This window comes from Triturus cristatus, chromosome 6 (assembly GCF_964204655.1).
Source record: "Triturus cristatus chromosome 6, aTriCri1.1, whole genome shotgun sequence".
Lineage (NCBI taxonomy): Eukaryota > Metazoa > Chordata > Amphibia > Caudata > Salamandridae > Triturus > Triturus cristatus.
Window position 1 is genome coordinate 919318561 of NC_140589.1, and position 18768 is coordinate 919337328.

The 18768-nt window shown below is 44.1% G+C and overlaps 1 protein-coding gene across 1 annotated transcript in view; it reads right to left on the reverse strand.

Moving 5' to 3' along the window:
- The window catches only part of SOS1 (SOS Ras/Rac guanine nucleotide exchange factor 1), a 556506-nt gene that overhangs the window by 445730 nt on the left and 92008 nt on the right, over window positions 1-18768 (reverse strand). Inside the window, exons 3-4 of the mRNA XM_085611592.1 lie at window positions 11742-11873; window positions 1504-1668 (exon numbers count right to left, since the gene is read on the reverse strand). Coding sequence (XP_085467718.1) covers window positions 1504-1668; window positions 11742-11873 — 297 coding nt within the window. The remainder of the gene's footprint in view (window positions 1-1503; window positions 1669-11741; window positions 11874-18768) is intronic.

Sequence of the window (18768 nt, forward strand, 5' to 3'; positions counted from 1 at the left end):
GGTCATATTTTAAGTTTGGATCTTTTTTTGAAATACCATGTGAATCTATGAAAGATCCAATACTGGATAACATTTATTCTCTATCTTCTGAAAATATAAACTTGGAGATTGTGTGCAACTAGGGCCACAATCTGAATTCTACTGGAGGACCCTGGATTCTTTATATTCACTTTCTAGGTTACAAGCAGTTTGCAATTATTAAGTGTTTCTTCCAGAAAGCAACTTCTGAGCGGTTGTTCAAGTGCTCGTACACTCACATCTGGTTGGTGCTAATGTTCTACTCTATGGCCTCCCAAATTCCACACTGGCACCACTTAGAGGCATCCTACACAACTCAGCATGTCTTATCCACGGCCTGACGAAATATGATCAAATCACTTGCATCTTGATGATGGGTCCATTGCCTCCCCATGCCGATCCACACCATTTTCAAAACCAATTTATTTACAAAGCTATTACTTCATGCAAATCCTGCTAACATTGCAGACAAGTTCACCATCTCTGGAGGTTCTTGGCACACGCAGCCAGGGCACGATCAGACTGCAGACTAAAATGTGTAAACAGGATCTCCATATACAATAGAACCTACCCAAGGATGCTCCAGTTTAGTAAAGAGTTGAACATGCATATTTGTAAAGAACTCGATATATCAAAATACAAACCATATACCACACAGTGTCCTTTCCCATTACTCACTGACTTTCACTTTTCTTTGACCCTCCACCGCTGCTTTCTGTCTAGGTTCACACTACAGAAATACCATATTAAGCACTGAATTTTGCATTGCAGAAACTACTAATTAGACAAAGTCAGTTATATCGGTTTAGCAAGTCCTTGACTCCAAAGAAGAAGAAATTGTGTATATTAAAAAAATGGAAGAATGAATTAAAAAAACCTTCATCGCAGAGAACATAGAACAGTAAAGTAGGATTAAATGAGCAACTAAGATAACGATAAGGAAAACAGCTTTGTGGACACAAAAAATGATTGCATTTTAGAAACTTTGGCACCTAACAATTTTTGAATGGCTTTAGATAAAACAAAAAAGTGTCCATGATATAATGTAGTGGAGCAAATAAAGGGAATATGGCTGCTCTGGATAACTTTTTATAGACTAGGTCATAGATAGGGGTTACATGAGTTTTTAAACAATGGGTCTTCTACCATAAAAAAATACAACCTTCTACAACATGCAAAATGATCAAAGAGCAATTGTACAGCTGGCTGCAGAAAATTATAGAAAGATCAAGAACTTTGAAGTGCTTTTTTCAGTGTTTATTTTGAAACTTGAAACGGCATTTTCCCATCAAAAATCATACATAAAGTTGAGAAGGACATAGCACAATTTACAACTGAGGTTACCTCAAACCTTATGAAATGTAACCTGCTAGAATATGGGCATCTGGCATTAAGTTATTATATTTGAATGGTAAATTGATACAGACTTTTCATATCTTTTTAATATGAACAAAATAAATGCAGGATAGAGAAATGAGAACATACCTTATCAGCACACATCGCCACTTTAATGTCTTGTTTTGTGATTTCATAATGCCTTATATTCCTTACATAATTTCCAGCTAGTTTTAATATATCGGCAGAAATGTACTCTAATACTGCTACAATGTAAACAGACACCTGGTGATCAATTTTATAACCTAGAACTTCCTGCAAAAAAAAAATCATAAAAGCATGCATTACATCGATGTTAGTGCAGAAACATTTAAATAAATATACAGAAATGTGTTTAAAGCACTTTTCTCTTATTTATATAACATGAGGAATACAATACTCATCAGCTATAGTCAATCTTAGTCCTGAAATCCTTTCTTCACACGTCAACACTACAACATAGTAGACAGTTTCGTAAAATGTGCCAAAGCTGGCATATATTTAACCCAAAGAAGCATGACCATGACATCCTGCCACTCTGTGCAACAGTCAAGCCCACTCTTTGAACTGAGTGCACCACATTCCCTGAACCCTTGATACTGGCAAACATGGAGGATGGCACCTAAGCTAGGGTAAAATTGAGAAAATGGATGGAGTGTTATTTTTGAATGAAGAGAAAGGAGATATTTGACATAAATTCTATGTCACGACCAGAGGCTCGGATTAGGCTCATCTTTCTCCATTTCTTGTTTAGAGCGGCTTTTTAAAATAAACTTCCTTTTCCAAGAATCTAAGGGAAACCAGAACAAAATATCCACCAATCCATGAAGAGTCTCTGTAATGTAGTCCATAAACACTGTTCATGCCCCTTCTTTCTTCGCTGCTCCAGCAGCCTGCAGTGAAGTGTCTTGCCTATAGTGTACATTTGATGTGTATTGAGAGGATTTATTAGTTTAGTTGTGCAGTTATTAATAACGCGTGCCCTACAGATTATTTCCTGTACGTTTAGATATTGCTGCGATTCATTTTTTCCTTTTTAGGGGCCACAGGACTCCTCAAGCAGCGTGTATGCCGGTCACCTCCTGAGGTGACTAGTGTCTGCGCCCGGAGAGGTCCGCCGCTAGAGGGCGCTCGCGGGTCAGCGAGATGCGACTACGACTCCACAGTCATTTCACACTTCATTCGCCATTTACGGGGAATCTGCCCAATGTCTCGCGGAGCCTACGCCAGTTTCAGGGTCGGATTGGTAATGCGGGCACACGGGCAATGGCCGAGGGGCCGGTATCCGATTTCCAGCTGTGGGCCGCTTATTTGGGCAGCCTGGGGGCTAATTTGGGCAGGGTTTGTGCTGGTCGGATGACGCAAGCGGACTGCAGAGGTGTCACTCCCGTTCTCTCTCTGTGCCGGCCCATTAATTTGTGCATATTGAGTGGGGGCCTGAGCATACTTGGCCTCACTTGTTTTGCAGGTGTGTTTCACCAGTGTGAACTAATCAGTGCATTTTTTATCTAAATAAAGTTAAGAAAACGTGCCTTTATCCTCCCACCCCCTTCTTTAAAAAAAAAAAAAACTTTGCAGAAACAGTGCTTTGCGGAAAGGCAATATGCAAATTTGGGCCACTTTTTAGGTCTCGCCTGACCCAGCGCATGCGCTGGTCTGGCGAGAAATTTTGTAAGGGCTCCAAAAAGTGCTACCAGGCCAGCCTAGAGCTACAGTGAATGTGCGCGGGCACGCGCGCTTGACCGAAGTTACTTTCACTTTCGCGGCCGCACTGCCGCTTGATGTTTGATCGCGATCACTTTCACGGGCGCTTGGCATAGCCAATAGGTCTCGCTTTTGGGACCTTATAAGTTTTTAGTTATGCAACTGTTGCATGGCTAAACACTTATAAGGTCCCAAAGGCGAGACCTATTGGCTATGCCAATACTTGTTTTTAGTGTGCCTGGGCCGATTTTTAATCTCAATCCAACCCTGGCCAGTTTTCTTGTACCTCGGCAGCCTGGAAGTCTTGACGCCCGTGAATCGGGGCTGTAACAATGGGCTCTTGTCCCGTATGTGATCATTTCTGTGCAGCGAATGATACGCCTGCCAGATGTTCACGTAAGTATAATGTAACCCCTCAGAGCCACAGAGTGCGTATGCAGGGTTGGTGCAGGAACCTATAACCCCACAGTACACAAATGTTTAGTGGGGATAATTTTCACTGTAATCTGGCTTTGAACTGCATGTGGGTTCCCCTAAGGGCCTTTTAGCTTGTCCTCCCTGCAAAGTTTGAGAATTTAAGAGCCCATTGAGCTGTCAGTGCTCTCCTTTTTCGGCTTTTGGCCATTTCTGCACCGCACAGGCTCCCTAGCATCACAACAGGTTCGACCATACAGGACTCTGAGGCCGAATATATTTAGGAGGAATCGGCCTCCTTTATGCCTCGGTGCGACAAATTTTGAGACTAGCATGCAGTGTCCCTGGCGCTGGCACCCTCGGAGGAGACAATAGAGAGGCTGGCCCAAGCGCACCAGCAAGGCCCTCTGATGACGCTTGAAAGTCCAGGGTCTCAACGTCAAGAACCCTACAGATCAGGGCATCGACAAGGATGCTTTGAGCCTTCCTCCAGACACAGCCAAAGTTTCCTGATCCTGACACCTTTGACCTGATCCCTCCGCCCCCACCCCTGTAGGGGAGGGTGATTCTGACTGGGATCCGGGCCCTTCTCGGCCATGGGGCCCTTCTGCAGATGATGCAACGCAAAAGCTAACCAGGCCCAGTACTAAAGGATAGCAAGTCATGGTTTCAAGCATTTTCTAAATTTCATAAGTTGAGGTCCTCTGCATAAGTGGAGCAGAAGAGTATTGCAAAGGTTAGTGGCTATAACAGAGAATGCTATGCCTTCTTTTCTGGCTATCTCACTGATGGGACGACCAGTACAGAGGAACATGCAGGCCCGGGGGGAAAAGCCTGCTTTTATAACCTAAATTTGATGAAGACATCATTTCCATAGAAAGCCTTAGGACAACCACCAGGTGTTTAAGTGATAATCTTCTAAATGTTATTTCTCGTTCTTTTCCTTATGTTCCTGCTTGGCACTTACCTCTTAATTTTCAGTGATCAGGCTTCCCTCCCCAGTTGTTTTTCTCAAGTTCATATTTTATAGATTAAATGCACACAGCAGCGGAAAAGCTCCATTGGCGGTAGAACTGGTTAGGGTGGGTTTTAACAAGATAGACCGCTCCACTACTTAGAGGACACATCCTACTGATTTTTTTAACCATCCCAACAGCCCTTCGTATGGTACTTTGCCCTGAATAAGGGAAGGTAAGATCTGTCGAGCAACTGTATCTCTGCACACATTTTTTCTAGGTCAGCTAAACATCAGAACTAGAAAACACATTTTGCAAGTTAATGCTGGCGTGTTTCACCAGTTTTGTTATTTTTGGCAGGCTAGGAAGAAGAGGCTCTTCAAAACAAATGGAAGGTCACTCTGAATTAATACAAATAATGTGGCCTTCTGTTTGGACACTGAACACCTCAATCCTAATTATCCAAGATATGAAATACACTGCTTTCAGAGTGGTTTATCAGGTCGTTCTTCATGCAAAAGTTCTTAACACAAGCCAGAGAAAGGTGTGGACCACACCGGGAGACCCTACGGGCGGCTAGAAATCCAGAAGGTCAAGGAAAAAAACATAATTGTAGAAAAAGCCCAGAAGCTACATATATATAGAGAGGACTCGAACCCGAGTCTTTGACCAGATTACAACCCCAGGTGCAATCATATCTGACACAAAAGCAAGCAACAGGACAAAAAGGTAAACCCAACAGCACAGGCTGCTGCACTAGGACAGACCGCTTTGTGATTTAACAACTCAACAAACATGTTTTGACTGCTCAATCCTGCTACTACCTAGGGGTCCATTCCCAGACCAGAAAGCTTGGCATGTTTGAGTGCAATCAGTGCCTGAACCATTGAGCTAGACAGGACCAGCAATCATGAAGGACAATGGAATGGCTTAGTATCCTTTGAGTATCCCAGACTCAAGACAAACAACAAAACAGAGGGGGCTTGATATATGTGTAGCAATCACAATTGAGGTCCTTGCTCAAAAATAGTAGCATAAAGTATTTTTTTTCCAAGCAGCTCTTGGAACGAGTGAGCTCCTGATAATAAAAATCATCTTTTACTTCAAACGGCAACCATTATACGCATGTCGTAAACAAAGTTTTTTTCCCTATGTTTTGTCCTGCCTCTGGACCAGAGTGTCTCGATCTCCCGGTTGAAAAACTATAGTCAAAGGCTCTACTCGAAGGCCCCCTCCACGAGACCCCCTTAAAATGAGGATGATGACATGAAATACACACCACCACCTCATGGACCTCCCCCTTACCCCTATACTACTTACCAACCTGAAACCCCATGGTCCACACACTTTCTCCATCACTTACCCCCCAACCTCTCAACTAACGCCACCAAAATCTTTAAACACAGATTACTCAAACACTCATAGCAGACCTCTACGACAACACTTCTAAAAGACAAAAAAAAATTATTATTTCATCTTTTACACTACCCACCAGGCCAACTGGAGAAAAAATCTAGCCAACCACTTACGAATGAATAACCAATGCCACCAACATCCCTTACGGCCAAAGATTGCTCATCTCCAACTTCCGCACATTTAAAGGCAACGCTACCAAAACAATATACAGAAACGGCATGGTACAAGCCAATGACATCAACCTGAACCTATTTGACATATTCTCTATGCTACGCAACTCGTACTCTCATCCCTCCAACCATCTAACCACATCCCAACTCGCGCTCCAGAGCACACCGCAGGGAACACACAAATCTCACCACAAGCTCACACTAAATCCAGTTCTCTGACCTACACTCAACCCTTACGTCATGTACCCCTATGCCTACCACCCCTATCCCTCACGATTCCACTCGTACTCCTCTTTCCTTAGTCACTGACTGATCCACCAACCACATCACATATCAGCCAGAGCTGTGCACAACACCACCACCAGTTCCAGACCACAACTCTACAACCTCATGACCAACCCTCTCCTCTGGTTACAGCTCCCGATCCCCCCCTCCCACACAATACACTAACCTAAAATTTTCTTCCCCTGGAAACCCCAGCCTACTTCAAAACACCACCCAAACTATAGCCAAGAAAACACAAGGACACACACTGAACGCACACCAAATAGTCCACACAAAGGAAGATATAAGTGGTATTACAACACACACTCCAATTAACCTACAAACCACCAAGCCCTGATCAACATGCACAGGCTAACCGGCTCCTTAATACCCCCACATTGAACCGGTTGTTTACGGTCAAACTGAACTTCTAACATGCATGGAAAAACAACTCGAGTCCCTCGACGAAACTCTATGCCCACAAATAACATAACTGAAAGTCTAACCCATCTCAAAGACAACTTGACACAGCAATCCAGTGCGTAAACAAAATCCTGATAAACTATTCTCTGACCCCACCCAACACCAACATGTCCCCTCTCACAACATCATTAGCAAACCCACTCGGCTGTTCAAATCTGTATGCCACCGACACCCAGCTCTACCTACAAATATCCTCTGAATAATATTCTGCCGATTTAACACAACACTCTTAAAAGTACAAAACTGGCTATCACACAACCACCTCAAACTCAATTAAGTTAGAAATGAAATTCTGGTCTTCTCTAACCACGGCCACTCACCACAGATACAAGAATGGATAAATAACCTAGACGTCCTGAACTGCAAGCTTACTCTAGCTGACTCCACTATATCTCTGGGGATCTCTCTGGACTCAAGTCTAAACTTGAGCTCATACATAAGGTCCACTGTGAAGGGTGATTTTTATAGCTTAAAACGCCTCAACAAAATCAAGCCCTAGTTTTATCCAGACTAGAATATAAAAATGCCACTCGCAGGAGCAGCCAAAGCACACATAGTCCCCATGAGAATCACCCTAAATGCAGCAGCAAGAATGGTTACAAGAGCAAAAATACGCGATCACATCTTCCCACCACAGCAAAACCTAAAGTGGTTACAAATCAAAGCACTCTGCTGCTTCAAAACTGCCTGTCTCACCTACAAAGCTCTTCACACTGGAAAATTAGATTCTCTTCCAGGGGATCCTCATCAATAGTCATAAGCACTGAATATTCCCGCCCATGTGCGGGGACCCCGGATATATATATATATATATATATATATATATATATATATATATATACATACATATATATATATATACATACATATACACACATATACACACACACACACAGCTCTCCATATACATATATAATTTTTTCCCATACCAATGCAGCCCCATTTAGGAGGCTAAACAATGCAATAATAAATAAATGAATGCATTTGCAGATACACAATGTAAATATATACCACAGGAGTATACTCATGAAAAACTGTGCAAAAAAAGCAAGCATTGTTAGCCTACAGGCTGCATTGTAAAGCAATAGCATATAAACTGAAAGCTATTGTACAAAAAACTGGCACAGAGCCTTTAAAGCAGCCATGAACCCTATCTTCCCATCATGCCTCAGGGGTGACAGATAGGTCAGTTGTTCTTTCCGGGACCCTGGATTCACAGCTCTCTTTTTTTACTTTTCTGTCAAAAATACCTTGATTTTTTGTGGGTTTTTTGCCTTCACTCAACGTCTTTTGACCTTAGAGTGAGGTTTAAACCATTTTTTTGTGACCAAAAGAAAAGTTTTCTGTCAAAAATGCCTTTTTTGATTGACTCGTGCCCAGCCTGTGGCAAAAAGGCCAAGTTAGACACACATCATGTGTGCATCCTCTGCCTCCCTGTGTCTCACTCTCCTGCCTCCTGTCAACACTGCAGGAAGTGATCTAAAAGAACCATCAAAGACAGGGAGAAAATCCGACTTTATGGCCTCTCTGAAAAAGGTAGGTCTCCAGTGAGGAGAAAGAAGAGAATGCGATAGACGTCGAGGAGCAAGGTACCGATGTGTTCTCCTTCGGCGTCTGGCTCGCCGTCGAAGTTACCGGCAGTGGAAAAACAGTCGTCGTCGAAGGCTTCGGTGGCGCAGGAGCGTCACTCTTCAACTTCGAGGGCTAAGTCTCCAATGACATTAGAGAAGCGTTCGGCGTCGAGACAAGATCCTCCGCCGACAACCCTTCAGCGACGATCGGCGTCGAAACACAGTTCGTCAGAGCACCGACGGTCGACATCGAGGCAGAGATCTTCGGCGTCGAGGCATAAGACACCATCACCGACGTCGAGACTGAAGACTCCGTCGACCTCTCACCGCAGGGCGTCGGAACACTAATGATCAACGTTGAGGCAGGGGGTACCGTCGGCGTCAGCAAGGCATTCGACGTCGATGCATGGGTCTCCGCAAGTTTCGCAACAGACGTCGAGACAGAGTCTTCCATCGAAGGAAAGACGTTCGACGTCGACGCAGCGCCCTCCGTCAAAGAGAAGACTATCGACGTCGGGACAGAGATCTCCGTCGCGGACGCCGCCAAGGCAGAAGTCTCCGTCGGTATCAGTTCTTTTAAGCCTTTCTCCGTATCCATCGTCGACATCAAGAGCAGGCTCCCACCGTTACATCTCCAAGTCTGGATCTCTGGAGGTGGTGATCTTGTCATCAAGTAATCAGACCTCTCCCTCTGGACATCAACGTTCAGTTGAAAGGTCTCATCCGGAGGGGCGAAAATCTCCTTCCACACGTCGCTCTCCTGTAAGAGCAGAGAGGACACCATCTATTAACCTCTCACACAGATGGATGCGAACTCTGCACCACTGGGCTGATCCTACACAATCGTCAGGCGCTCGGCGCGATTCGAGCCCTCTTCGCAGATCTCCTCTGGCTCGCCTGGTACAGGCTGCGGATCTCTCTCCGCCAAAAGATAGAGCCTGCACTCGCACCCCTGCACCTTCCTCCAGGAGGAGATCAAGATCACGCAGCAGAAGGAGAAGGCGCAGATCTCCAACGCTTTCCACCTCCTCAACACAATCCTCAAAAAGAGACTACTCGCCCACTCTTACCGACAGTCCACCTTCGAGGATCTCTCCGGTGGATGATGTTAGCACGTTCCAAGACATGATTTCCAGGGGAGCTAACAAGCTGAACATTCCTATGCCAACTCAGCAGAGCTCGTCGTCAGTAATTTTTGAAGCTTTACACCAGTGGGCTGCTTCAAGACCGTTACTTCCATTGGTACCGGGGCTCCTCCAGCCGGTTATGGACATCTTCCTCACGCCGGCAACCCTCAAAACCGCACCGGCGAGAATTCTAATGCAATATCGCCCACCAGAGGGGGACCGTTTATTCCTAAAGTCCGATCCACCACCGGACTCTGTGATTATTGCTGCGGCTAGGAAGACCCACTCAGTGGCCTCCTCGTCTACAGTACCACCGGACAAGGAGAGCAAGATGCAGGATTCGTGGGGGAGAAAAGTATGTGGCACGTCTGCCTCCATGCCTAAAGTCTCCAGTGCATCGGCGCTCTTGGGGTGCTACGATAGATCTCTGTGGGACTCTCTCCAAGGCTTCCCGGAAAAACTGCCCAGGGAAGACCGTACGGACTTCGAGGAGATCTTACAGGAGGGCAGCTTGGTGGCGAACCAAGTAATCAGTGCTGTAGCGGATGGGGCTACACTCTCAGCCCATTCCTACGCCCGTGGGATTTGCGCCAGATCATCCTGGCTTAGCCTCACAGCACAGTCCAGGATCCTCAATCTCCCTTTCTCCGGCTCATCTTTATTCGGTACTCACACGGATGAGGAAATGGCACGGATGAAGACTGGGCTGGATACCCTGAAAGCGGTGGGGCTGGAGAAGAAAAAAAAAAAAAAAAAAAAAAAAAAAGAGTTCCGCCGCCGCCGCTACCACCCTACTGTTGTTGCCTGCGCTAATTTAAATAAAGCTTCGTTTTCCAGAACCAGGTCATGGCGCTTTCTTGTGTGGATGTTAAAGTACGGGAAATGCTGTCTCCCGCATGCCACGACCGCCCTGCAGGGTTGGGGGCCCCCCCCGACGACAGTGAGCTGTTTTGGATATTGAATAAGGGGGACATGACCCGCTTGCCCTACTGTGAGCCTGAGGATTTACCGGCGATTATTACAGTGGAAGGCGAGAAAGGGAGCTGAGTGAGGCTGATGCCTCTGCTTGGCGGGTTCTGGATACAGCGCCTTATGGACATTGTGGCGTTACAACAAAGAGCTTGTTTGCACCAGTGTCTGCCCAAGCACCGTACTTACCTGCAACATCACGCTGGAGCTGATAGTGTGGCCAAACATCACCATGACTGCACGGTTTTCCACTGAGGCTCCTGATGAATTATGGGACTTGCAGTACGGCAGCAGTCAGGCAGGTGACTTCACTATCCACACCTGGGACACTGCACATGTGATGCACCTCTGAGGAAGGCAATTCGCTGAAACGCGTCAGGTGCCTCACTACTATTGTTGCCTGCGCTAATTTAAATAAAGCTTCGTTTTCCAGAACCAGGTCGTGGCGCTTTCTTGTGTGGACGTTAAAGTACGGGAAATGCTGTCTCCCGCATGCCACGACCGCCCTGCAGGGTTGGGGGCCCCCCGACAACAGTGAGCTGTTTTGGATATGGATATTGATATATATATATATATATATATATATATATATATATATTTTTTTTTTTATTTCCGGGGTCCCCGCACATGGGCTGGAATATTCAGTGCTTATGAGTTTGATGAGGATACCCCTGGAAGAGAACTAGTATTACAGGTAAGTAACTTATCCTTACATTGCAGCCAAAATCACTAAAGCGGGACAATTGAGAAACCTTAAAAGCTCCAACAAACCTCTTCTCATCCTCTCCAAATCAAAAGAACAAAAAGCCCTTTATAGGTCTCAGACAACACCCCCGAAATCTGGAACTCCTTTCCTGTACATATTAGAACTAACCCCTCATTCACAAGCTTCAAGAGACAACTAATAAAGTTTCTCTTCAACTGCACCTCTATCCCTCTGGAAAATAGCTATTCAGTCACACCATGGAATTCTCACTTAGTTACATATACCCCACCAGCAAAGTCTACAAAATGAATTGACGCTCAAATCCGCATTCATATTACTTTATTACTAAAGAGAATAAACCCCCTCCCCCGAAACTGTACTTGTATTACACGGTCTAGACTGTGTTATTGTACTGTGGCTGTCTGATATCTGTCGTTTACATTGCTGTAAAGCGCTCCGATACCCCTTGGGTCGTGACAGCACTATATAAATCTCCTAAATAAATACAATTAGCATTCAACCATTACCATGGAAAATAAAATAGTATATGCCACATTTGTAAATTTTACCTTTAGTAAAGGGTGTATTTTTTCCACTGGAAGTGATAAAGGGTTTCTTCGTTTCTTCTTTTCTATTGCAGATTGGGCATCAGCAATTGCCCATTTATCAATTGGATGAGGAAAGGTTTTCTGTACACGCTCCTGAAAGAAACAAAAGAAGGAAACCTGTAACGGATAACAGTTTTCTCAAACATGTACCCATCATGCTCACCTAATATAAACAGTGTTTATGATATGACTTAATTTACCACCCTGTAATCATAGTAGGAAGATACAACTCAGAGTAAACTGCACCGATGCAGACATTTGTATTGCCATCTATTCAGTCCCAATACATGTGCTTGATTATGAACAGTTAATGATGTGGACAGGAAACCTTGGCTAAGCAATTCGAACTTTCTTAAACCCTAAAATGTAGTCTTGACAACAACTAGTATTCTTAATAGTCTTTAATTACCAATATGTAAAAACTGCGGCCAGTGGCTTATGGGGAAAATACATTTATATTTCAATGGATACTGCAACAAATAAAATGTGGATCCGCAATTTGCCTCAACGTGCCTATGTGCATCTGATCACACCCATTCCATGATATTCCTAAAGTGGCAAATATATTGCCCATATTTCATGCCTTCTGGTAATAAAGCAAAAGCATGCACAATACGGAAAGCGTATGTTGGAAAGACAAAAAAGAAGGGCTAGCACAGAAGAATCATTTTCTTACTCTCAAATCTAGCTCTAGGCAATTCTCAACAAGCCTTGGCATAGCCAATAGGTCTCGCCTTTGGGAGAGTTTAAGGTATTGGCATTGTAAATGACAATGCCTTTTATTTAGCCGTTTTGAAAGACAACACATAAATAAAAGGCATTGTCATTTACAATGTCAATAGCTTAAACTCTCGCAAATTTGAGACCTGTTGCATTGCAACTGCTTGTTGTGATTGGGTATTGGCTACTGCATTGCATTTTTCAACGACAATAAGTATTGTATGTCTGACGAGGTGGTGACAGAAAAACAATTTTATCGAGAGCAAGGGAGTAGCTAGAAAATTAAAACACTCCTCACTTAAAACATCTTCAACGAGCACGCAAGGTGAGCAAACCGGACCTCATTCTCCTTTACCTTTTCATCCTCCTTCGAGCCACCTATTTATCAATCATTTCACTCTTCTGTCTAGTCATCCATTCATCTGTCAATCCCTTCACCTTTCCATCCACCCAGCATCCATCCAACATCTATCCTTTCACACATACTATCTGTCCAAGCCTCATCCTTCCACTCGTTCATCCTTTTCTCTCTCAATCTTTTCACTCTTTCATCCCTTTTTTACGCTAATACCCCAACGGGTGATTGGCGAGCTATAAAAGACCAATAACACACATCTGTTTTCCTTTACACCTATCCATTGTTTCACTCCATCCTTTCACCCTTTTCTTTCACACTTCCATCCATTCATTCCTACACCCATTTACCCTAGTTTCCACCTTTTTTGTCATTTCACTGTTCTTCCTTTCACACTTCCTTTTTTCTCCTGGTCATTCTTTACATTCTACCTATTTATTTTCATGGTTTTTTTCTTCGTTATTTTTCTCGCAAGCACCTTTTTCTGTTTGTCCCTCTCTCAGTTTTGTCCCCTTTGTTCGTCTTGACGTGATTTTCTTTTCTCTTTTTCCTCTGGCTATGGGCTTCTGTCATGGTGGTCCGTATCTATTATTTATTAACATTTTGTCTGCAGATGGAAGAGGCCACAAACGACTAATCTATTGTTTTATTGGGATTAAGTTCACCCGCCCACCTGTCCCATGGTAGCCCCCGCTCAAGCTGCTTGAGTGGGAGGATCGCTGCCCACTGCTAGAGAGATAGCCCTAGCGTACTCCTTCGAACAAGTCTGCTGGGCACAGGCCACTACTTTTGACTACAAACAAAGCAACTGGACCCGAGGGCCTGTGAGGGAACAGCAGGCTAAACGTATTCCATTTTACAGCCACAGCCCCTCAGACACCACCCATCTCACGGAAGCTTGGTTCACAAAACATTTTCTGTGAGCTGTCCCTCATTCGTGGCTCCAGTGTGACTTGGTGACACCAGCAGCAAAACAGACCTTAACGGCTTGTGGCGAGCTATGACATGTGCTTTACGTCGTGTAAAACAAAAAATTATTAACATTTGAATGAAAGGAGCGCCAAATCTAATGCTCGAGTTTACCCAATCAATGCTACCGCTTTGTTTCTCATCAACCCTCAATTGTTATTCCTTTCATTATGGTAGCAGGATCAAATACGACGCGACCGTGTCTTCAACAAAACAAGCGCTCGTCATGACGTTTTCGTTTGGCATTTTCTGCCGTCCCACTTGGACGGCCTCGCCTGCTTAAAGGTTTCTTATCTTTATGGGGCCATGTGTTTGGCCCCATAAAGATAATAAACCTTTCACTTCAGAAGGAAAGCAGACGAGGCCGTCCAAGTGGGACGTCAGAAAAAGCCGAACGAAAACGTCACAACCAGTTCTTTTCCAATGGCTGGCCACCGTTTAGCATAAACGGTGATGCCAGCCAATGGAAAAGAGGGGCGGAGCTTAATGACCTTTACACAAAATACCCCAAATCATTCAATCTCGCCAGCGAGACTGCGCATGTGGGCAGCCTACGCCATGCGAGACCTAAAAGTGTGGGAAAAGGATGCTCCTTTTGTAGAATGTTTTTGGCTCATCGGGTGAGCATTAGAAAAGGAACAATTTAGTGATACACAAGATAAATGGGAGTAAAATTAATTACAGTAAATAATATGTTAGGTAGATAGGAATATAATGCTACAAATAGCTTCTGGTGGGGAGGATGGGTGCAAATGATTCTACAGCACTACACGCTACAAATAGATGCTAACATGGTAAGTAACATATTCCATTCGTAGCATGTGTTGGCAGTAGAAACATATGCTAAGCAGGGAACGTAAAGCAGTGCTTCTCTAAGTGGTGGTTAGTGATTGGTTGATGTCGAAGTTTGAGAGTCTTAATACAGCTTGACCCACTCTAGATTGTTGACTAGCTAAGACGTTAACACAATAGTGTTTTGTAAATGTATGTGAATTATTCCATGTTGCTGCTTTTCAAATATCCTCTATTTTGGTGTTTCAGAATAAAGTCACTGTGGCTTCTTTTTTACATGTGGAATGAGCTCTTGAAGGTACTGTAACAATCTGTTTTAATTTGTGGTAACAAGTCTGAATGCATCTAACTATCCATCTAGCAATTCCTGATTTGGATATTAGGGAGCCGTTTTGTGGTTTCGAAAAATGCAACAAAGTTGTGTTTTCCTAAAGGATTTGGTTCCATCTATGTAGAACATTAGAGCCATTTTAACATCTAGTCTATGTGGTTTAGGAAAGAAAAATGGTAGCTCTATAGTTTGGCTTGTGTGAAAGGCTGACACTACCTTTGGTAGAAACTTTGGATTGGTACAGAGTATCAAATTTTTAAAAAAATATTTGACAGAATGGTTATTCTAAGGTAAGTGCTTAAAGTTCACCTATTCTCCTCAGGGAAGTGATAGCCACTATGAAAGCAACTTTCCATGTAAGGAAATGAAGTTCACAGGAATGAAGTGATTCATATGGTGGCCCCATAAGTCTAGTGAGGTCAATGTTAAGATTCCAGACGGGGGTTGGGGGAATAGAAGGTGGAAGGATTCTTTTCAGTCCTCCCACAAAGGCTTTGATCACTGGCATTATAGAAAGTGGTATGTGTTGCCTGTTTTGCATGTAAGCAACTGAGCCCGCTAAGTGTAATCTGATAGATGTATAAGCAAGTCCTGCTTGCTGTTGGTGGAAGATAGCTAATGAAATCTTGTACTGTTGTGATAAAGGCTGAGTTTGTTCATTTAAACAGTAAGAAACAAATCTATTCAATTTTGCTGCATAGCTCGCTCTTGTAGTTGGTCTACGTACCCGTTTCAGTATATCCAAACATTCTTGTGGTTAGTTAAGATGCCCAGATTCTAGGATCAAAGGAGCCAGATCACTAGATTGAGTTGTTTGGACTTTGGATGCACCACTCTCCCTTGATTCTGTGTTAGGAGATGTGGCCAAAGAGGTTGTTTTTCATGTGGTACTACTGATAGTTGAAGTAGGGTTTTGAACCATGCCTGCTGTACCCATGTTGGACCTATTAAAATTAGTGTAAGTCCTGTTTGTGTCAGCTTCTGCACCATGTATGGAATTAGTGGTAAAGGGGGAAAAGTGCATGCAAATATCCCTGATCAATTTATCCATAGGTGTTGGTGTGGAAGCCTGGAGGCAAAGCTTCGGCATCTGGCATTGTGTTGAGTGGCAAACCGGTCTCTCTCCATGGTTCCCCACCCACCATTTGAAATAAGCGTGAAGGAGTGATATATACATTTCCCACTTGTGCACTTGTTAGTGAGTCCTAAAGAACATGTCTGCGAAGTCGGTGTCCCCCCCCTGGTCAGTATTCTGCTAAGAGGTGGATTTTGTGAAATATCATCCAGTGCCAGATGTGCTCTGCTAGGATGGATAGCTGTGACAAATGTGTCCCCTCCTGTTTTTGAATACAGTGCATTGCAGTCATGTTGTCTGTATGTATTGTACTACCTTGTTGTGAAGATGATTGTGAAAAGCTTTCACAGCTGGATGAATTGCTAAAAGCTCTTCATGATTGATGTGACAGTGCTTTGATGTATTGACCATAGACCATGTACTGTGAGGCTTTGCATATGTTCTTCCCACCCCTGAAGGGGTACATCTGTGTGAAAGGTAATCTGCAGAATTGGGGCTTTAAAGGGCCGACCCTGCAATAGGATTGTTTCTGTTCTACCACTGTAGAGAGCAATGGGTGCTGTCCCTACCAACACAAAATTTTGTAGATGCCCAGTCACTTGACTGAAGAGTGCGTTGAAGGGGACGCATATGTAGGTGAGCATTTGGTACTATTGCTATACAGGACGCAATCATTCCTTGAAAACCCATGACTGTTTTTTACTGGGAGCTGAGTTTGAACTTGAAATCGAGGTAATGCTAGTTTGAATGTTTGTACTCTGTCTGGACTGGGATATGCTTTGGCTGTGACTAAGCTTAGTACTGAGCCTAGAAATGGTTGTACCTGCAGTAGCTGCAGGTAAGACTTTGGTACATTGAGGGGAAAAAAACATTTGTGTAGAAGGTTGATTACCTGTTGGCTGTTTGGTTAGACTTTTGATGAGCCAGTCATCTAGATTGGGGAAATATGTATGTCTCCCCTTCGGAGGGGAGCTGCTACAACCGCATGGCTTTTAGTAAATACCCTTGGGGCTGTCATCACCCCGAATGTTAGGACCTTGAACTGATAGTGCTGCCCAATTACTTGGAAACGGAGATAGCGCCAGTGCTGCCCAATTACTTGGAAACGGAGATAGCGCCGGTGCACTGGATGTATGGGAATATGGAAAGAGATGTCTTTGAATTCTAATGCGGTCATGAAATACCCTTGTTGTAGCAATGGTGTCACTTCTTTTAGTGAGACCATGTTGAAGTGCTCTAAGGAGCAGTGGCGGTTGCCTCAAAACGGGGGTGGTGAGGCGAGAGGGGTGCACCGGAAGCACCCAGGCTCCCCAACTCTCCCAGTCATGATTGGTCTGAGTGGCCTGTTTAGACGCAAGACAGTACCTGGGAGGCTGGGCATGTTCTCTATTGGGCTGTGCAACACAGCTCAGTGTAGAACATGCCAGCTGCGCATGACTGTCTAGAATTGGCCTTAAGGTTTTGTCTTTTTTGGGAATGAGGAAACATAGTGAGTATACCCAGTGTCCCTGATATTGTTTTGGGACTATTTCTATGGCTCCTTTTTAAAGTAGAGCTTGGACTTCGTCCTGTAGCGGTATAAGATGTTCTAATGACATATTTTGAAATATTGGCGATATTGTAGGAGGTGTGTTCTTGAGTTCTAAACCATGGTTCTCCAAAGTCGGTCCTGGGGGGCCGGATACATGCCAGATTTTTAGGGATAACTACATTTATCTAAATGGGGATATGCTAAAAGTATTGCATGGCTCCAGCCCTCCAGGACCAACTTTGAAGAACCCTGTTCTAAAAACCACCCGTCCTTGATTATAGAGAGGACCCACTGATCTGTGATGATGCTTGTGCACTGATGGTGGTATGGTTGTAGCCGTCCCCCGACTGGTATAATATGTTGCGGGGGAGGCTTAGGTGGTCACTGTTTTGTAGTTGTGGGAGTTTTAGCAGTAAACCCCCATCTTTGCCATCTATTCGTTTCATAGCGGTGCCTTTAGTTTGTATATCTTGTAAATTCTGCTTGATAAGAGCCTTGTTGTTTTTGATCGATGTCTAAGTCAGTGGATGTACCCGCTCTTGCTGCCCCTCTATATTGACCCCAGCGCAAGGAATCTCTATGTTGAAATGTTTGGAGTGCTCCCATAGTTTTGGAGTGTTCGTATCCTTATTTAGCTTCTCTAACATTTCATTCATTTGTGGTCCAAATAAGTTTGGATCATCAAATGGGAGGTTGAAAAGCTGTTGCTGTACATGTGGCTTATATACAGAAACCCTGAGCCTTGCATGGCGTCTAATGAGTATGCTGGTATTTACCCTCCAGCGCACTGGTATCTGCAGAATCTAATGCAGATTGTAAGGTGCCATTTGATACTGCCCTACCTTTGTCTACCAACTGAGCACCTTTTTGTTGGTGTTGGTCAGGGATGTGTGGTACTAGCTCCTGCATCTCGGCCCATTGGGCACAATTGTGGCGGGAGAGTAAACCAACTGTTTGCGATGCCTAGGTCGTTGGATGCTTGTGCGGCAACTTGTTGACTTGCTGCATCATATTTTTACTTTGTCTGTAGGGGGGGCATCCCAGTGCATTGGGAATTTGCTCTTTTCCTACTAGTATGTACTACTAGGAAGTCCGGGGAGACCTGGCTCCTGATGTATGCAGGGTCTGATGTGCAAGGATTAAACCGTCTGTTTAGAAATGTTTTGAGTGGATGTTAGCACGCCCTTTAACATGGGAATGGACTGTGCTATTCTT